The following is a 23,137-nucleotide window of genomic DNA, read 5'->3' on the forward strand; positions in this document are numbered from 1 at the left end:
TATAAAATTAAAAATATAAAACCGTAATTTATGAAATAAAGAACAATTATGATCTAAAGAGTATCAAAATTTACAAAAAAAAAAAAAAAAAAAAAAAAAAAACTTAATATTTATTTGTTTACTTTATTAAACATTTCTTTCAATGTAAGTTGTTTAAGTTGCTTCCTTTCATGTAATAATACTTTCTCTTTAATTCTATAAACAGACATAATTTCTTGTTCAGTTACAAAGTTCCGTTGTTCAAATCCTATAATTGCTGTGTCGAGAATACCGACTAATTTGTCAATAGAAATTTTTTCGTTTTCAATAACCTCTGTGTCACTTTCTTCACTATCGGAAGCGAATTATAACGATGAGGAATATGATTTAAATCATATCAAAGACGGAGTACATCGAGATGAAATACTACATTTAGTAAAAATTATAAGCCAAATAAAATAAAAACATCTGCCCTGAAGATAAGGATAGTGCTGACAGATCAACTTCCAATTCATTGCGCTGCGGCGTTCCCCCCCCCTCCCGAAGCAGAGCAGCATGAAATTGATAAACAGATTTCGGAATGGTTAGAGAAACAAAGGATATGCCTTTATCCATTTTTTGCAGCAATTCCACTTTTTGTTTGATGGACATTGAACCATACTTTCGCTTTGTAGATCATTTGGGAGCTCCAGCATCAGAAATTCTATTTGACATAATCGAAAGTTCAAGCTTACGTTTATAAAATTGCTCTAACAGTCTGCAAAAAATAATAAGCCGGATCCAATTCAAAGATTAAGGAACAACGCAATTTGCAACATTAACTGAAATAGATAATTAGATAATTTTAGCTTATACCATCCATTATATATTAAATGGGCAAGTGTAAACGTATTATGCGCATGCGCACACGCATATGCACAGCCGTAAAGGTCTTACACGCATGCATGAACGCCTATGTACATGCGTCAATGCGACGCATGCGCAGAAAGCTTGTAGCTTTGAGGTCCGGATTATGGGTGTCCGAATTAACGACTTTGACTGTACTATCTAGTGTCTGAAATTACCTTTACAAATATCAAAGAAAAGTTATTTCTCAAAGTAACTAGTGTTATTTTTTCCAAATGAGATGATAAAAAAGCAAACCTCATTCACAGGTCAGCATGGTTTTTGATGTTTCTACATTTTGCATAGTTTCTAAAAATATTTTTGTGGCTGGTTTCAGAAATATAAATATTTTTTCCCTATCATGTAAAGTTTTTTTTAATTGAATGATTTACATGGAAGATATGCATTTGCAATTCATTTTCTTTCTAATAGATGGCAACACTTTATTTAGAATAGTTTAACTCTTTTAAATTGTTTTTCCCCCTTAGCCTTAAATTAATTATTTGATAAATTTCAAATCATTATAATTAGTGGTTTTAACTAGTATTTTATGAAATTTATGAATGATTTATAATTTATAAATTTATGAATAATGCTGATATATTCTGTTATATTTGTGGAACTATTCACCAGTAAAACAAAGGCACAGAGATCCTGTTAAAAATGCATACTTTGCATATTTTGGAATTAAAATGGGCAATCACGACAAGCCCTGGGCTCGGCATAAAGTGTGTCGACCTTGTGCTGAAGCTTTGTGCCCTTGGACTAAAAGTAAGAAAAATTCAATGCCTTTTGCAGTTCCAATGGTGTGGAGAGAAAAGAATCATTATGGTAATCGTTATTTTTGTGTGACAAATGTTACTGGTTATAATGCATAAAATAAAAGAGGTATTGTATATCCAAACATACCTTCAGCATCAAGACCTATAGTTCATAATGCAAATCTTCCTGTTCCTCAAGCTAATATGGAAAATGTAAGTGATACAGAAATTTATTCAGATTTTCAAATAATTGAAGAACAGGAAGATCTGCATATACCTGAAACAAATGAAACTATACCAATATCATTTAATCAAAGTGAACTTAAATGATTTAGTACGAGAGCTACACATGCCAAAGGAAAGTGTTGAACTTCTTACTTAATTCATGCCTTAAAGCTAAAAATTTACTACCACAAATACACTTTTTATGGTATACACACCCTGAAAAAGAACTACTACCATATTTTTCAGAAGAAGGCTCACTAGTATTCTGCGATGATGTCAATGCAATAATAAATTTCATGGGTATTAATCACAATTCTTCTGACTGAAGACTATAGATTCTTTAAAAAGAAGTTTGACAGGAGTTTTACTTCATAATGGAAATCAATATGCATCGATTCTAGTGCCATACTCTGTTTATTTGAAATAACATATGAAAACAACATTTTTATTAGACAAGGTGAATTATAACAATTATTGGCTTTTACATAGTGACTTGAGGGTAATTGGAAAGTGACTTGGAGAACAATATGTTTACACTAAACTTCCACGTTTTATATGCAATTAGGATAGTTGGGGTAGAAAGAATCACTAGGAAAAAAAGACTAGAATTCTCAAGAGTATTTATCACCTGGATTTTAAAATATTCTTCAGAAACTTTTATTTGAATTCAGAATTATTTTGCTTCCAACAAGTTTCCAACAGTTTGTCAAAGCTCTAAATACAGAAAATGGCAGCTTTAAGTACATTAGTGGCAAATTTCCTTCTATTTCTGATGCTAAATTTAAGGAAGGAATTTTTGTTGGATCTCAAATTTGAAAACTTATGTTAGATTCCAAATTTGAAGCAACAATGAATGATTGTGAAAAAAAAGCATGGTTGAGTTTTAAATAGGTGAATAAACATTTTTTAGGGAACAGGATACATCCAGATTACAAAATTATTGTAGAAGACATGCTATAGACTATTGCTGGATGTTTATAAGAGAGTTACCGAGTGAAGAGAGTAAAAGCAGGTGAAAATCAACCAAAAGAAAATTCTTGCCTTGAAGCTAATATTTAGCTTAACATGTACTGTATAAGAGCAATATATGGAAGTATATTTTTATGTTCTTTCTATTTGATTATATGCTTTATATAATGTACTAGATATAATAATATATTTATAAATCTATTTATATACTTTATAAAACACATTAAATATATTTTTGTTACCATGCAATTTATATATAAGTTGCATCACTAAAATAAATTTATTAATAGAAGATAAAATAGAAGTATTTGTGAAAATAAAAAAGCTCTTCATTTGCATTAAATCCTGACGTGATACAGAAATTCGGATTCAATTCTGAAATCAGCACTGGGAAAAATATATAAAATTACCTATTAGATTTAAAACATCATATATATATATATATATATATTTTAAATGCAGACCAATGAATCCAATTTCCTCCTTTTACTGAAATGCAAAAACAAGTGGTAGCAAATGCTTTGCACAAAACACATTTACCAAGTTCAGCAATTTAGAATTCAATTTCAATCATTATACAAAGAAAAGTTTATATGCACTGAAATACCATTTGAAAGAATACTTGAAACAGAGTTGTTGATCATTTTGAAGAAAAGAGGATAGTTATGGAAGAGATTAGATGTCTAAATGTTTCATGATAAATAACCTTTGTCATCTGTAAATAATTCAAAGGCTCAGTTTAAAGAAACTGTTGCTATGAAGATAAGGAAAGATCATAAAGGAGCAGAAACCCTGCTTCTCAAAATCAATCTCTCTTCCATAACTGCCAGTCACAAGAGTGTTGATTGCTAGATAGCTGAATTTTAAGCTTTTAGCCATCACTGAGAATTTTGCTGCACATTGCTTATGGAAATCTTAGCGAGAAAGGCCTTTAAGCCAGAAAGTCATTGATCATTTCATTTCTTCAAATCGAAAAAGGGCCCACCTGAATTCATGCATCTATCTGAAGTAATCGTTCTATGATGTCTTCGGCAATTAGTCAGGGCTAAGTTCAACAACTAATTCTTCTCCAAAACCATAATAGAACTAAAGTGAATTGTGATATTTGTGTGAATTAGTAGCATGGCTTATACTGCATCAATTCTTGTTGCTAATTTATTTCCTTTTTGAAATTACGTATAGTATATCTGAGATCTAGGGAGTTTATAACTTATTAATGGCAAAAATCTTCTTTCATATCCACAGTATATTTCCCTAAATTTTTGACTGTCAGGTATTTTTCAGTTTTGTTTCATAACACCATATGTACTTAAATTTTTTAGTTTATGAATTACAGTGCTATGTGCCACTGTAAATACATTCAAGTTTTTTCAGTAGTTTGTGCATGCAAAGAGTAATGCACAAATTAAAGTACTTAGTGTAAAAAAAAGTGACAAACTGATTTTTGAAAGCTACTGCCAGGAGAAAAATATTTTGTGATACGGAGTTTAAGCAGAATTATATCCTTTTCTGTTGTGAAGGCAATGAAATCAACAAAAAATAACTGATTGACTGATGAACATAATCACTGAAATGTGACTTTAGCTAACTAGTTTCTCATGAATGTCCATAATGTTCATATAAAGCTGCTTTACAATTTAAACTTCATAAATATTTGCTGTAGACTTCTGCTCTACAGCAAATATTTATAATATCTATAAAATCTAGATATCAATGGGAAAACACACCACTTTTTTTAATTGATTAAAGTTAAAAAATGTTTATCAGGGTGAATTTCAGAAAACTGTAATCAGATTCTAATAGACTTGCACAAAATATGATGTGAAGAGGAAAACATATAGTGATTGATATTATAGAAAACAGTAGCTGAATACCAGCAAAATATATTCGAATATAAATTAAACATTAATTTTTAATTTGTTTAACAAGAACAACAAAAAATATATGATAAGCAATGAAGCATTGGATAGTACAGCATCTGAAAATAGTATTAAATTAAAGAAACAAGAAAAGAACATGAATTACAAACTAAGAGTGGAATCTTATCTATCCAATAGCTAATTTTAAATAGCTTAAAAATGAGCAAGAAAAATTGATGTAACACATTATGCTGCTGATTTTTATTGTCTTTTAGATTAATGTCAGTTGGTTGGCCTATTTTCAGCATTAACATACATAACGACCATACATAATGTAATGCATTATATAGATAATTTATATTACAATATATATTTATCATTGTTATGCAAAAATACAGAGAATCCACAGAATTCAAATGCAAAAATGGTTTTATAGATATAAAAAACATTAAAAAATAACTCATTAAATTTAAGTACAATACTTTTATCCGAAAAAGTTATTTTTAGCAATGAATATCAAAGACTACAAAGAAATTTAATACTTCAAAAAGTATAACTCAATCTTCCTAAAAACATACTTTGTTTTAATAATTAATTAAAAGCTCAAAACCCTAACACACATTAAGAATTTAAATGAACTCAACAGTTTTACTGAATGCAGCTATTTGTTTATCAAACAAGAAAACTCGTTTCATAACCTAATTATTCCTTAATCTACATATCAGAAAACAAAATATAGCCACATAAATGCCCGAGTGCTTCAATTAACAACTTCAACTTAAAATATTAAAAAAACTCCAGCTTCCAATGATTTAGCCCTTTGTTTACCATAGGTTTTTTAATTTATAAATGATATTGGTTAAAAAAACTTTTTTCAAGGAAGGTAAGATCTTCTCATTAATTGATGAAACAGTAAGAGGGCCTTTCGCCCCCTCTTTTTTTAACGTGTGCAACTTTCTACTCATTGTTAGAAATTTAGGGAAATATTTTTCTCATAAAATCACTGAAAAATAAACCTGATATAAATACACATTTGGACAAATAAGTTGAAAAAATGAGAGATATTGTTATTTGAATTCATATGTTTGAAATTGTGATAATTTAAAACACTACAGCTCACATGATTACAATAGCAATGAAAAAATTTCAAAATTCCAGAATGGCAACAACCACTTTTTTAGTGTACAAATTGATCAGAGCATTAAAAAACCATAAGTGACATGGAGCCATTTATGGTTAATGGATGAAAATGCCAGCATAAAACATTTGCAATGAAAAGCATTTTAAACGACCAATGGCAACAACAGAGGGCAAGGAAAAAAAACATTTTACTGAAATTACAAAATTTACATTGTGCCCACCTTTGCAGATGGTAATGCATAGCATGCAGGAGATTTTTCACAACAATGATAAACATAATATTACAGGAAGAATTTAGGTAACAACTTTCAATTCTGTCAAATCTTGTGGATTTGATGCAGACAGGCTGCTAGGACCTTAAATTTCAGATAACCCCAGAACCAGAAATCCAACGATGTGAGGTTGAAGAGTAGTGGTGGATATGAAACTGCAAAGGTAAGGAAGATGACTATCTTGAAACGTTGTACACGTTGAAAACTTATAATTTCAATAAAAGTGTTTTTTTCCCCTTTCCTCACTAGTCATTGGTCCTTTACAATGATCTTTGCTTTTATGCTGGCAATATTTTTTTGCTGGCAATTTTCGTCATACATGTATTGTTCCAATGCCATTTATGATTTTACAATGTACTGATCAATTTATGCGTGAAAGAAGTGGGTGTTGCCATTCAAAAATTTCAAAATTCTTTTACTGTAACTGCAACTGTGAGAGCTTTATTGTTTTAAATCATCATAATCACGAGCATATAACTTGAGATAACAAAATCTGTAATTTCATTTTGATTTGTTAAGCAGATAGGGTGCTAGGGGTTCATATACTGGGGAAGTTTTTTATGACCATCATGTACAAACCCAATAAAAGCATTTTCTAAATAAACAGAGGATTTCAGGCAATCATTATTTACCTTCATCATTGAAATTGAGAGATAAAAATGGTGCACACAAAGAATCTAAACCCTGCCAATACACATACTGTGGATGACTAACAATCCAAGCTTTCAGAATTCTTTTAAATTTAAGGTGTCCAGCGGGTGAAGAAAGTAATTCATCATATTGATGGCAACGAGGAATATCAACTTCTATCTAAAAAATAAAAATAAAAAATAAATAAAAAGCTGCTATATTTCTTATGAAAATAACAAAATTTCGTGCCAATTACGTACTTATGAATTTTTGGAATATGAACTACAGTTTACCTGCCTGTCAGTTGGTGTAGGAGTTTCTTTATCTATGCTATCATATGTTTCTTGTATATTACCCTATAATGAAGGCAGTGAATTTCAAATTATCTGCTAAATGCTAAATAAATAAATGCATAAAATTCATTTCAATCACAGAATTCTGTAATTCACTGAGAGAATGAAACATACTTAAAAATAATACAAACACAATACAAAGTGTGCAAGTTCAATATCTAGAAGGCTAACTTATGCAAGTACTGATTAAAATTTTATTTGCACATTTGACAGAAAACTCTCTGCATCCAATGAATTTATGAGATCTTTTACATAAATGCATAATACTACTTCATTCAAATTCAATCCTACCTATAAAAAGTAACCATCCTGCAACATAAAATGTTAAATGCAGTTTAAAAGAAGAAATGCATTTTTAGCATAAAAATTTATAGTCATAATTTGCAGCAGCACTTTTATAAGTCATATTACAATTACACTGCATTAAGATCATGCTACAACTTTTAGTCAAGCTTAAATGTCAATTTTTCTAAAGTATATGCCCAAACCTAATAGCCAAACTACATCAAAGAAACAAAAACTTTGGATTAATATTATTTTTAATTATATTTTAATATTATTAATTAACTTTTTTGATGAGTAATTTCAAACAATGAAGTTAGTAGCCAAAATGTCGCATGAATGCAATATATCACCTTTACAAATCTATTCTCCCACTTACATAGATCAGTAGTTCATAACATTACATTATACAGCATTTATTTTTGTGGAATGTTTCAGATATATACATATGCTGCACAAATTACACTAAAGATATAAATAAACTGTTACTAGACATTCAAAAATTCACTTGTTTACAAACTCAAATGAAATTCCATTTTGCCGGACTCTGATGTCTTGCAGTACTAGCCTAGCAATAGCATTTTATTAAGCAGCTACTGAGGCCCAATTATTATATTGTGGGAAATGTTATGTCATGATATTCCCTAATCCCCTACTGTGTGATGTACGCATTGCGTCAGCATGTGTTTCCCCCCTTCGGGAGAAGACGAGGATTAGCTGGCAAGCGAAGCAGACGTTGCTCGATCGCTCGTATACCATTTTCATTAATTGTAATCCTAATGTAATCTATATTTGTAAATAGTAATAAATGTGTGTTATCAACTATGGTCATTGCCTTTCCCCACAATATTGCTTATTTTTCTCTTTATTCTAAATGAGTTACATAAACTCAATTGTACTCCTATAACCCTCTCAGCACTATGGACATAAAATTCCATATAGAAAGATGGTTTTCCAATTAACTGCGCATGAAAATTTTTGCCAGATTCTAATGCATCCAATTTTGGGTTGCATGCATACTGGATGAAAAGAAGTCAAGGTACAAAGTTTAAGGATCATTTTTAAATTATAATCAAGAACATACTATTTATTCATGACATTATGGAAAACATTTAAATTTCAGGAAAAAAAACTGGTAATGCCGAGAGGGATAATTCAGAGAGAGTTGAAAGTAATCCTAAACTCAGTATTTCACATATAAATTTTATGAAAAGTGATAACTTGCTGTAAGAAAGTTTTATTTCTTCAGTGATCAATCAATATCTAAATTTTAATAATAAACAGAAATTCCAACTCTCATAACAATACACATAATTGCTATCATACAAATTTTCAATCCTTTTAATTATCAAAAAGTCTTTCTATATTTTAAAGTTGGATTTTTAAGTTATACTTAATCTATTTGCCAGACAAGATTCTACATTTATGCAAACATAACACCACAAAGGATACCCTGAGCTTCCTAAAACCCTTTTGTGTGGAAAGGTAATTGATTCTATAACAGATAACAGACAGCTGCTTTACAGGCATTATCCTCAGAAATCTTGTATATAACAGCAGACATGAATAACAACAAAGGCTTTTGTTATTTTGGCAACATGTACTGTTTATTATGCACTGTCTTTAGAGTTTTGAAACATTTCCTTGCAATCTAAATATTGCATATTGTAGAAAATTCAGAAGTCTAGAAACCTCTGCTTGACTACCCCATTTCAATCATTCCAATGATTCTATAATCAACTCCTACTGAACAAAGATAAAACTACTACTCATGGATGTTGGCAAAAAAAAAAAAAAAAAAAAAAAAAAATTATAATGAGATGCCAATATTACAACCAGCTGTATTTTTAGAGCTGTAATATACACATCTTACTTGTACATACACTATTGCATCCACAGAGATTAGGCTAGTGAATGATATATACACAAATTTCTGCTCCTCACTTCTGTTAGCACTTCACTTTTCTCATATTATTGTTTCATTTTAGCAACCGTAGTAAATGAACAGCTGTCTATCAATACAGCTATTTTTGTACTTGCTTTAAAGGGGTATATATATATATTTTTAATATGCAGACTAATTTACACTATATTCCAGAGAAAATCACAAGATTATGATATGCATTTTTACAATACCTCAATTTCTAGAAGAGCAGCCCAAATCAAAGGTCTGTATAATGGTGGAATATCCACTTTAGCTTCATGTAAAATCTGACTCCTTTTGTATGGATAAGCTTCAAGCAGACGTTTAAAAAGAATAATACGATGAAGCTAAAAAATGTAAAATTATAAAATCTCAAATTTATGCAAAAATTTTTAAACTTATAAAGCAATGGAAAAGTTGAAAGAAATTCAGATGAGTTTCAGAAAAGTGTATACATTCACAGCAGTTTGCAGTATAATACATATATAGAGGTTAAAGTAATGGTATCTCTAATCCTTAAAAGAAGCCATTTTTTATGTTCCTGATAACAAAGCAAAGACATAAGCATATTTTTGTATAATTGTTTTCCTGTACAGTTAGACTGTACCTGAACCTGTTCTGGTAAAGGTTATCTAATCTAAGAAAATAATAAGCCGTACCGCCAAAATTGGCACAACCGGCAATTTAAAAGAAACAAACTGAAAGATAACTGGATAAACACAACAACAGAATAAGGACTACTTATCCAAAAACTCATCCTCTGCTGGAGATGTGTCGGCGTCGCCAACGGGTCATCTCGACCTTCATTCAGAATAGAAACCACCTATTTCTTAACATAAAATGACTAAATTGAACTCAAGACAACTGCTAACCTAAGCAACAATTATAAAATACAAATATTGCCTAGCTTAACGAACAATAAGCATTTACAGTTTTCAGTAAATTATACATTGTATGTATACAAATTACATTATAATTTATGCAATTCAACTCAAAAATTTAAGCAATTAAACAAAAGGATCGAAATATACATAATTATTCAAATTGGTAATAATTTTTATAAGTCCTAATTTAGCTTTATTATTGCTATATAGATATTTTTCATTATTTATAGATATATTTCGAAAATATTCTCCTCTAATTTTCTTCGTTAAGGCACAGTCCCAAATGTAATGTCCATTAGATGCTCCAGATGCATCCTGACCACATCGGCAATGAATATCTTTCCCATGAAACCTTTTTAGATATTCTGGAAATTGGCCATGTCCTGTTATCAATTGATTTAGCAATCTATTGTAACTTAATCTTTGCTCTTTGACAACAGGAAATATTTTATAAACCTTTCGTCCAGTTTTGTTATAATGCCATCTTTGTTGTCATGTGTGGAGAATCTTGTCATGTAGTACACTCTTAATATAATTAAGAGATAAAGGAACCATGATATCAATATCTGTATTATAGCATGCTTCCTTAGCAGCAGAATCTGCTGCTTCATTTCCATAAATATCCGAATGTCCTTTTATCCAATTTATATGTAATTTCATTTTTGAATTAATATTGTGAATATAATTTCTGACTTTATCTACTTTTGCAGATAAACATTTTCTAGAATTAAAAGCTCTAAGGATGCTCTGGGAATCTGTGAACACCGAAATCTCCCAATTTGTAATATATTTCTCATTTTCTTCCTCATTAGCCCATCTTATGGCATATTCAAAGGCAATAAGTTCTGCATCAAAAATAGTTGAATTATTATTCAATCTTAATTTAGATTTATATACAAATTTATTATTTGCAAAAGCAACAAATGCTGCTCCAACATTTTTATCAATCACGGAGCCATCAGAGAATAATTCCAAACCAACAGCAGTTGGAAGAAGTGTCTTCCAGGTAACCTCTTTAAATTGTGCCGGATGAAAATGAAACTTTTCTAATTTTGGATCAATTTCTTTATTAGAAATCTTCAGGTCACAATAATCTATATTCTTCTTCATATGAACAGCTTTATAAATCAGCGTTTCAGCTTCAGCTACTAAGTCTATAGGCATAACCCCAGCTAAGACCTGTAGGCTGGTGGTAGAGACTGTTCTGTAGCATCCCGTAATGGGTAGCATTGCAACCCTCTGAATCTGTAGCAATTTATTTCTCACCCTTTCCGTTCCTGGTAAAGGTTACAATAATTAATCGAAAATGAATGCAAAATCAGTGATCTGTTAGAGATTTGAAGAAGGCAAATTGCAGGTGTTTGTCTAGCTGTAGCACTGCTGACATGAGTACAATATTAAGAATATTTTGTGCAAAGCTGCAATATCATACAATGTTTATAACAGAACATCACTGGTGAAACAGTACAGAAGGAATACAAAACTCAACAACAGTAGGTTATTATAGAGGATTACTAATCCGAAGAAAAACAGTGGGACAAATTTGGCTGCTGAGTTAAATACACATCTAAAGAACAGTTTCTACACATGCATTACAGAAGAAAGCACATAGGAACAACATGGAACATCTGATAATGCAAAATTCTATCATAGAAGATTATGAAATGGAGAATACAACAGTTTCAAAAACATTAAATACAGCTACCATTTAGAAAAATGTGTTTTGACTAATCAATCTTTACACAATTAGCCATCTCAGGCCAGTGTTTACTTGTGGAAAATATAGGCATAAGCCAACTCATTGTATTTGTTCTTAAAGCATGGTGGAGGTTGTGTCACATTTTCTGCAATTATATCATAATTTTCAACAAAATCTATTTATTATTTTGAAAGGAAGAATGACTAGCTGTCATAATATAACCATTTTAGGCAATCATGTCCATGTGCTGGCGCAGAGATCGTTTTCTGCTGGAACTGCACTTTTTAAGGCAACACAGCCTCAGTTCACATAGTTTCGAATGTCCAGCCATGGACTGAGGAATGTGATGATGTAGTTATGCAACTTTCATGGCCTTCACAAGCATTAGACTTCAACACTAAGCTACTCTAGCTAATGCTGGAAATCAAACTGGGATCTCATCACCCTTCTTTAGCATCCTTTGAGAAAAAAAGAAGTTCTTTCCCGGAGAATAGTGTAATACAGCAATAACAATAATATGGTGCATCTATTGCATGGATGATACATGCTGTTTAAAATGCCAAAAGAAGTCATATATCAAATTCACTGCATAATACCTCATTGCCTAAGGTGTTAACCAAGGTTTGTGATTAGGATAACAGAAGGGCTAGTTCATTTCTTTCACTGACTCCTCACCAAAGACATCCTTGCAGACATAGTTAACGGGAAGTTTTCTGATGTCACTAGCCTGCATCAGCTTTGATTTTGCATAGTTCTACTCTTTTGTGATTGTGAAGCATTATTCTAGTGTGAACATCACAAATTAACTTATATTAAGTATATTTGTTTTTAGTAATGTAAATATTTAAAAATATTTGTCATATAACTACTTTTCCTTTTAAATTTTGCATTGTAAAATATTCTCGTAGTATATCTTCTTCAGCTGTTGCAATAAGCCATAACACTTACAAAAATATCAAAAGATGGTATTTTGTATTCCATGTATTCTCAAAGAAAAATTTCCCATAAAAAGCCCGATACATAAGTGCTGAAGACAAGGATTTTATAAATGTGAAGAATTCAAGATTTTTCATGGAATGTTTTCTTTGCAATAATTATAAGGATGATATGGAAAATCACTTGCTTGAATTGCAGCAAAGGAATTATCAAATTCTAATGCTGAGTCACAAGTAAATTTAACATGCTCAGATTTGGAAGAAATAAAACCAAGAAGGCAAGAGAAAAGAAAACTAACACAGAGTGTTTCTGAAAGAGACTGCACAAATTAAGTCCATTAAAAATTCATTTTGAGCCTAAATATGAAAATGATGAATATATAAATTCAAATTTATATTATCTTGAAACAACACTAATAACTTACGATTTAAATTTTCCTGAATGACCTAACTGTAAAGGTAAACAAAATTAAATACACTGAATGATTTGAAGAGGAAAATTATGATCCTTAGAAAAACAATTAAAAAGTGAAAAAAATTGAATTTGTGTATAATATACAAAAAATGGCAGATATCTAGAAAAAAATTTTATACCAGAAGTTTGAAAATTAAAATTTCTTATAGCAAAATAAAATAAAATAAATAAATAAATAAATAAAAAACCTGCATAGATCGCAGAATTTGGAAAAGTAAGCCCCACTTTTACAAAGTTTCAGATTAACACATTATAGGAAAAGAAGGGAAAAAATACTGACTAGTGATGATATTGCATGTTCCATTGTCATATAAAAGCTTCGAATTTTGGATTGGGAAATGATAAGTCCTCTAACTAGAGCTAGAACATTTAAAAGACAATGCATTATAAGTTTATATGGCTTCAGAATTTAGAATGATGATCTTGCCATAATACAGAAGGGCAGATAACCCTTGTGTGCTTTGCCATATTGTTATGCAATAATAAAAACGAAACCAAATCATAATGCAGAAATATTGCAAACATGTGAAAAAGTATGTACCCTTAATTTTCAAAATGCAAATGTATTCAAAGCTCTGACTCTCGAATAGATTACATGCTTAATCATTTTAAAGAAAGTTCAGTTTGTGTTAATCATAGGTCTTATTATGCAGTAGAAGCAACTAATTTTCTTTGAGTTTTAACTCACCAAAAAAGAACGAACTTTTTCCCTTTGATAAAACATGTTCATTCAGCTAGAGATGAGGTAAAAGCTGTAGCATCTGAATTAAGAGATCTGGTACTTTGTGAAAAATACTACAGATTTTAATCAACTTTGCCAAATTCTAGTCTGAAAATCCATGAAGTATGGGTTTTTTCAGATTTAAAGCACTTTAAATTACAGAGAAATCACTTTTCAGATAAACGATTTGTTCTAGAAGATGGAAAGATTTTAAATTCTGATATTATAAAGATAGATTCAGGAGAAATTATGACACAAATTAAACGAAATTATCTAATGCAAGGGAAACTGAGAGCCACCCACAAAAAAAGTTACTGTGAAAACATGAGTTCCAAATGATATTTTTGTAGCGAAAGCTATATTTTATCACATACGAAACTGAAACGTATTGGATCTCTTTGACTTAAGTGATAAATTTTTCAATATTATGAATAAGGGTAAGCCATATGCTCCCTCATATAAAATACTGCAAGCAGCATTCTGACTAAGGGATGCAAAAGATAAAAGGACTACGAATAAATATGCAGAAAATTTTTTAAAAAATTTATTACTTTTAAGAAATAAAATTTTATATTCAAAATGTTAGTGCATTTTTATTTATTTTTTAGAATGAATAAGTATTATTCAACTTATTAAATGTTTAATGCAAACTGCATAAGCAATAATATCATCTCTTCAAAATTATTAGTATTTTTCTCACATAGTTCATTTTAATGTCATTTCTTCAAATTAGAAATGCTTTAGAAATGCAATTCTTTTTCGTGAAATGTCTTTTGTTGATCAGCAAAAACAGGATTATGCCATCACTCTCTCTTTCAGGAAAAGAAGCAGTATGAATTAGCCCTTTTCTTCAAAGTTTGAGTGCTTGATACCCACACCCAGAATTCTAGAGATTTAATTTTTACTACAGGATATGAGAATTTCTGTTGAATAATTTTTTTGTACTTATGCTACAGTTGATAAAAATACAACAGTCAAAATAAATGAAGTGTTTTTGAAAATATAAACTACGATGACACCATACAGTAATAAAAAATATAAATTAAACTGCAGAAATTAAGTTCTGAAACTTAAGTAGTACATAAAATTGTTTCATGAAAATTTATCAAACAAAGTCGCAAAATATCGATAGAGGAGTAACAAAGAAGAAATTGTAAAGTAGAAAAGCAAAAAACATTACTCAAAGTGCTGTTGAAGTTCATTTAAAGGACTGTAAATGAATAATACCTGATACTCAACATCTTTCTCTTTAATTACAAGTGGTAATTTGGCTGTCTCATTTAAAGTCGAAAGGCAATGGCTAGGAGTAATTCCATTTAACCTGTGATAAAATATAAAAACAATCTTAAACACGAATCTCAGATATAAAGACAAATATGCACACGAAGTAAAAGTAGGTTGGTCTTAACTTTTCAACGTGAATAATGTTCAATTTATCTCCCATAACCTTGCAGTTTCATGGCCACCATGATCCCCTGACCTCTGATAGATTTCTGTTTCTGGGGTTACCTGAAATCTAAGGTGATGTACACATCAAATCTACAAGATTTGTCCAAACTTAAGGATGCTATAAAGTGTGAAGTTATACAGATTCCTGTAATGTTATATTCGTCATTGTTATTAAAAATCTCCTACATCAATCGTTTGGTTTAGTAGATTATAGCAAAGCACACTAGGGCTATCTGCCTAAGGGGAGGGATGTCTTCGTAGAAGATTTTATAAGGGAAACTGGATCATATACACCTTACACATGGTGAAAACAACAAAAACACCCACGCAGCCAGCCCATCAACCAGCTGGAGTCAAATCCAGGTCAGAACTACCAGTGTTCAATGATTTTACTACTCGGCCACTGGTGAGCTGTTCTGCATTAATGCATTACCATCTGCAAAGTTGTACACATTGATAACTTGTAATTCCAGTAAAAGTTTTTTTGTTCCTCTTCTCTTGTACTGTCATTGGTTATTTATTATATTTTACACTGGCAGCTTTTGTCATACATGCATCGTTATAAAGTAATTTATGGTTTTTCAACACACTGATCAATTTGTGCAAGAAAAAAAAGGGTTTAACCATTTGAAAATTTCAAATTTTTTTACTGTCATCATAAATGTGAGTGCGCTATTGTTTTAAACCATCAGAATTATATGGGCATATTTTTAAATATGTAAAATTTCATTTCTTTAAGTAGTTAGGGGTTCAGTTTTTTTATGACTACACTACATGTATATATGTGCATAATTCCAATAAAGTAAAAATTAAGAATTAAGAATGGTAATAAAGAAAATTAAGGATTCTGATTTAAAGATTACATTAATTCCAATCTACAAAGTTGTAATAGGAAAAGAAAGAAAGTAAAAATTAAAAATTCATTTAATAAAAAATGAAAGGTAAAAAAAAAATATATTCTAAAAACCAAGGGTAAAATAAAGCTTGTTCTTACCTTTTGGTTTTTATTAAATCAATTTTTAATTTTTACTTTCTTTCTTTTACTATTATGACTTTGTAGATTGGCATTTATATAATCTTCAAATTAAAATTAGTAGTTTTCTTTATTGGCATTCTTAATTTTTACTTTATTGGAATTTTAAATAGTATTCCATTTCATTCATTTGGTTATGTTTAATTAAATTACTGCAGCCTAGGCACAGGATTCTTAAACAGTCCTTCTTTCCTTTTGTTTATATATATATATAAAGGTAATAGTAAAGTAAATATGTAGTTAATTATAGCAAAATATGCTTATTTAATGCGCCTGGAGTAGAATATTTTCATGAACAATTTTTTTAGGAAATATTCACGTATGTTGATAACACATTTTATGCAGCAGAAAGTCCTCAAAAATCAGCCTTGCTCACTGTGGGAATTAAATGTAAAACCGTTCAATTACTTATGAGGTGTCTTGATCATTATATTAGAACAATATGGCATGATTATAGCAAAGCACACTATACGGCATGATTGCCCTTAATTCTTTACATTTTTGCTAATTAAAGTGTTATTGGAGATACAAATTCAAGCTACTCAGCCAACTCTAATTAGTGATAAATTATTGCTGAGTTTACTCTAATTCAAGAGCTATCAAAGAAAAAAAAATTTTTTTGAAGAAGTAAAATCAATTGCTCCTTCTCCAGAAATTTAAACTAAGACTATCTAGCTGGTAGTTAGCTATGTTGACCATGATACAGGAGAGTGAAGGCATGACTAATTTTTTATAATTATGTTTGGTGGAGGAGACTAAAATTCAATATTTAGTCTCTTGCATATACAATATGAAATTCTGTTATGAACTTTCTGAAAGCATTTTATAAAATTTACCTAACCAGTCTCAAAAGTTTATCTAGTTCACATTTTTCCTGTTAATATTTTCAGGATGATGTATATACAAAACACTCACAACTGAATACAAATACAAAGCAAGTTCAGTGAAAAGTCCTGACACACATTTCTTCATTTCAAATGTTGTAATAGACTTGTATATGAGAATACCAAAAACTAACAGATTATGTAATGAAGATCTGAGCAATAACTATTAAATAATATATAAAACACACATATGCATACTCACGAATATTCGATTAAAGGGTAATAAATATCAGGATCAACATCTCTGAGTCTCTAAAATATAAAAGACAGTTTTTTAATCTTTCTAATGCTGCCATAACAACAGCAGAAAAAAAAATATATTTCATAACTGAAGATTTTAAATTATAAACTTACATGCTTTAAAGGTTCAAGTGGAAGAACTAGAACTGAATCATCTAATAAATAAGCACAGTCTTTCTCATGACCAAATTCTTCTCCTTCACCAGCTACTATTCTAAAAGATTATAACAAAATGAAAAATAAAAATACAGGAATAATAAATTTTCCCGTGACTAAACAGAAAGAATTATTAAGAAAAGAATCAGAACAGAATGTTTCACTGAGCATACGTCATAACAGCTGGAATGCTTTCACATATCCAAGTTTCATTTCCCAATAGAAATAGGCTAAACATAATGAAAATAATAATTAAGAAATCATAAACTTGCTAAATATATAACAACAAATTTATTGTTATTATATATTTAGCAAGTTTCTAATTTCTAGTTTCTGCAAAATATTTAGGTTAACGTAAATATTAAATTTAGTTCTTCTGATTAAAATATTAGAGACATATGTAAAATAAAAATGAACTATATATAGAAGACGAAATTAAACACACCTAAAATTAACCAAAGCATAAACAGATAACGCACATGATTAATACAGTCAAAAGTCATTAATCTGAACTTGTCGGGACTTTGGCGATTCCGGATTATCAATTTTTCCGGATTATAGATCATCAGTTTAAATCTGGTAAGATGGCATGCAGAAATTATAAAATTAAAAATATGAAACCGTAATTTATGAAATAAAGAACAATTGTGATCTAAAGGGTATCAAAATTTACAAAAAAAAAAAAAAAAAAAAAAAAAAAAGCTTAATATTTATTTGTTTACTTTATTAAACATTTCTTGCAATGCAAGTTCTTTAAGTTGCTTCGTTTTTTATGTGATAATACTTTCTCTTTAATTCTATAAACAGACATAATTTCTTGTTCAGTTACGAAGTTCCGCTGTTGTCCTATAATTGCTGTGTCGAGAATAATAAATAATTGCTGTGTCGAGGCGTCCCCCCCCTCGCTGCAGAGCTGCGTGAAATTGATAAACAGATTTCGGAATGGTTAGATAAACACAGGATATGCCTTTATTCATTTTTTTGCAGCAATTCCACTGTTTGTTTAATGGACTTCGAAACATACTTTCACTTTGTAGATCCTTTACATATTAGTAAATATATATCAGAAATTCTATTTGACATAATCGAAAGTTCAAGCTTACTTTTATAAAACTGCTCTAACAATCTGCAAAAAATAATAAGCCGGATCCATTTCGAAGATTAAGGAACAACACAATCTGCAACTTTAACTGAATTAGATAATTTTAGCTTACCTTATAATGTCCGTTATACATTAAACGCACATTCGTAAACGTATTTTGCATATGTGCACATACATATTCGCAGCCGTAAAGGTCTTACGTGCATGCATCTACGCGACGCATGCGCAGAAAGTTTGTAGCTTTGAGGTCTGGATTATAGATCATTCCGGATTATGGGTGTCCGAATTAACGACTTTTGACTGTATAACTCTTCATGCAAATCCAAATAACTGAAATTTTAATCTACAGTAAATAAAAATATGCTTCACATGCAATTTTTTATTTCTCTTTAATACTTATTTCCAGATTTTTATGTTTTACACAATACTTATAATGGCATTAATTACCAGGGTTCATAGCCACATTTTAGTGAAAAAAATAAGCACCTATAAGCACTTTTCAAGCACATTTTAAGGAAAAAATAAGCACCTGTCTAATTACATTATACACAACTGCATAACCTTAAAAGAAAAATTAGATTTGTAATTTAAAATATGAGCAATGCAATATTTATTACGAGAATGAGCATTACCTCAACAATGGAAAACAATTAACTTTTTTTTTTTTTTAATTTTAAATGACAGTTCAATTTACAGAATTAGTTTACAATGAGAGAAAAAAAAACTATGCAGAACTAAACTATATTACAAAATTTAATGATGATATTTCAGTTGAAAACATAGAAAATAAATAATAATAAGCCATAATAATTGTATTCGTTTAGCACCTAATAATAAATACAATTTATTTTTCCACTCATATTAATATTTAAATAATTTAACTTAAATCAAAATTCTGAACATTTTCTAAATTTTCATTCCATAACAGTTTTCCCTTAACATATATCCCAAACAAAGTAATTTAAGTAAAAAAGAGGAACATTTCTGAAATCAGAAGACGGGAAATTGCTTCATGCAGTCATCCTTTAACAGTAAAAGCTTAACTAACCCGCATAATCGGAAATTCCCAAATATTCCGGATAATAATTGGAAAAAGAGGAGTGGGGGAGACTGTAGCCATTCTTTAGATTTAAATGTAGGCTAAATAAATGATTTTGACATTTCGATATGTGCATCATATAAAAACCAAAGGAAGTGAGAAATATTCTGCTTAGAAAGCACAGTAAAACTCTTTTAAGTGTTCATAAACAAATCTCACACTGAACATCAAAATTAATTATCAATGCAAAATACCGCAAACATTATTGCGCAATACGTACGGCGTAATTCTTCCATATGTGATATTACGCACTCGGAATCAACACCTGCAGGTATTCGGAGAATAAAGAACTAAATAAAGGAAAAGAAAGAGACTTACTAATCTGGGGTGTTTCTGATTCTAATTTTCAACAGACTGTATTAAATTTCCGGAATAGAATCAATCTTCGTTTGGGTTGGGTAGACCACAAAAACGTTTAGTCATATTCAATCCAGATTGGACAGTGACAAAAAAAAGTCCGCTGCTTCAATATTAGAGATTTTGCAGAGAAACTCCCAACCTCCATACTGTATAATGTATTGGCAAAGAAAATGAAATTATTTTGACTATTCGATAACTTTCCTTTTATTTAAACCATTCCGAATATTATTCCTTAGAAAGCTAATCTGTGTAAAAACACACCCATTTTTGGAAGTTTTATCTATACTTCAGCAGTTACTGCAACTATATTATTATAAATATTCATACATATGCTCATAATATAAGCATAACGATCACAATAAACATGCGAATATGAACTGACCACGCGGAACGAGAATGCAAATTATTAAAATCTTGATAGAAATTCAAACGTGTGTAGTATTTGGGTGGGAGGAAAAGAATACCGAATGTACCAGAATTTTCTACCGATTTCGCAATTCTTTGGCCAACAGAACGACGTGCACCTGTCTGTACTCTCGCGCGCACCATAGGTTACGTTAATGCAGAGGAAGGGGGGAAAAGCAATTTCCGGGAGTATGATTCACCATCTGACGTTGCATATAAGGAAGAAAAGTTGTTTATTTAGTTTCGGCTTTGGTACGGGGGAAAAATGCGCGTTCATTAAAAACAAAGGATTAAAAAAAAAAGCATTAAAAGCAAAAAATAAGCACTAAAAACAAAAAAATAAGGGCTTTAAAGAAAAAGTAAGCACCTATAAGGGCCTTTATATTTTATTTCCAAATATAAGGACTTATAAGCACTTATGAACATACTTTGAAATGGTAACAATAGGGGGCTTAGCTCGAATAAGTTCTTGTCTTCGTAGCTCAGCTTCCAGATCACCTCCAGCTAACTGCCATAAGTAATACACTTCTTGAAGTGGTCTCTCAGCAAGATGATCATCTACAAAAAATTACACAATTTTAAAACTAAGTAACGAATCTAAAACACGGTCAACAATTTTAAACTAAAAATAAAACTGGTACACAAACCCACACTTCTGCATATCATACACATGCTTAAATACATGTAGATTTGTGCATTTTAACTATAATTTTCTGAACATCAGCTGTAGAAATGTAAATATCAGTCATACAGATTTGCTTCCCTCATAAAATTTCTTATTTCCTGTAAAATCTACCTCTTTTTATAATCACTAACAAACAAAACGTCATATATAAGCTAAAAATTTCTGAACAAAAGTTTTTAACCAAATCATCAGTGAGTTGGCTTAGGGGTCAAATAATCAGAAAGTAATAAATGAAATATTAACAACTAACTAATAATTAAACATGCTGAAAAAATAGCAGACTACAGTAGTAAGTTTTCAGTGCACGCTTGTCTGCAGTAAAAATTATAAACACAATAACCAGCATGAAGCTCATTATTAACAACAAATAGCACTATAAAATCTACATAGTTTTCTATATTAACATGTTAACACATAATTTAAGCACACAGCCAGAATAGTACAGTTGTACCTACATATCTGCTGATTCAGTAACTGTGGTTAATAACTCAGGGAAAGTGGCCTCTGAAGTTTCAAAATGTATGCCAAGTGACAAACAGCCAATGTTTAATGTGACATACAGCCACTGAAACAAGCTAGCTAACCACTAGATTTTCATATTAATCATAACAATAAGCACATGCACACACTTTCCTAACTAAAGGTGAGGATGCCACTAAATGTGAGGGAATGAAAATGATCAGCATTGGAACTTATACACATTCTCAGTCCACTGTACTGTACAGTACAGGAACTACACTATTAATACAGTAGTACTGTACTATTAATACAGTGTTTAATTCACATCAAAGTAACGGTCAATATAACTGACATTTGAAAAATAAAAAACAATATAGAGTAAATTTTGCACTATACTAACAATACAATATATAGTGTAATATAGTATACAGTGTTTAGTTCACATTACTTATTAATAAAAGTAATGTACCACTCAGCCTAATTCCTCAATGAAAGTTTCATCAAATTTATATATGATTTATGAACATCTTCTTTTACATAGCATTTGCTATTATTTATAGTAAATCTTAGAATACAATACCTGTGAATACGAAGGTACTACAGTAACTATATTTTCAGTAACAAAGAAAAATATCACCAAAACTAGAAACTAAGCATCATTCTATGACAAATAATTTTTATTAGTTTAAAGGGGCAATTTGCCCTGAAGGACTATTAATTTCGTTTTGGCATTTTGCGGCGAAATCTTTAAAAGGCTGTATCACTTTTCAAATCATTGCCACCATATATTATCACCCTGTCTTATATTTAAAGAAATTAAATAATGAAGAATAAATGTACGTATGTTTCTCGCACTGTGATAAAACAACGGTACCTAGAGCCATCAAAATTTGAATAATGTAATCTTCCATAGAATATGATAGGCATTTGGAAGCCCTAATTTGAATTTGAAATTTGTTTTATTACTTATTTAAGATTTTGTAACACTTCAGCGAATTTTTGATTAAAAAACTAAGCAATTTCAAAGCGGGCAATGGCAACACTGTATGAAAAAAGCATTTTTATCTCTAATGCACAAGACTCTGTATCAGAACTGCTAAAGACGTGCTCATTTTATAATTAATTTGCGAAATTGCTGTTGAAGTGAATTTGATAGTTTGAGTACATAGAACATGGTATTTAATAAAGGTAACACACGAAACATTAAAAAAACGCCCCCTTTCTGAAACCTTTCAGATTTTTTGTCTTTTCTTTTTTTGTATTTATTTTACA

The 23,137-nt window shown here is 30.2% G+C and overlaps 1 protein-coding gene across 3 annotated transcripts in view; it reads right to left on the reverse strand.

Moving 5' to 3' along the window:
• The window catches only part of LOC118182946 (TBC domain-containing protein kinase-like protein), a 140,853-nt gene that overhangs the window by 53,746 nt on the left and 63,970 nt on the right, over positions 1-23,137 (reverse strand). For 2 of the 3 annotated variants that reach the window (XM_035352328.2, XM_035352327.2), the window contains exons 11-17: positions 21,150-21,279; positions 17,714-17,813; positions 17,562-17,611; positions 15,221-15,314; positions 9,492-9,626; positions 7,014-7,076; positions 6,723-6,900 (exon numbers count right to left, since the gene is read on the reverse strand). In XM_035352328.2, coding sequence (XP_035208219.1) covers positions 6,723-6,900; positions 7,014-7,076; positions 9,492-9,626; positions 15,221-15,314; positions 17,562-17,611; positions 17,714-17,813; positions 21,150-21,279 — 750 coding nt within the window. The remainder of the gene's footprint in view (positions 1-6,722; positions 6,901-7,013; positions 7,077-9,491; positions 9,627-15,220; positions 15,315-17,561; positions 17,612-17,713; positions 17,814-21,149; positions 21,280-23,137) is intronic. The other variant, XM_035352329.2, reaches the window with a different exon arrangement.

Source organism: Stegodyphus dumicola, chromosome X2, assembly GCF_044657685.1.
Source record: "Stegodyphus dumicola isolate Sdum_Otavi_A_Nest chromosome X2, ASM4465768v1".
Taxonomy (NCBI): domain Eukaryota; kingdom Metazoa; phylum Arthropoda; class Arachnida; order Araneae; family Eresidae; genus Stegodyphus; species Stegodyphus dumicola.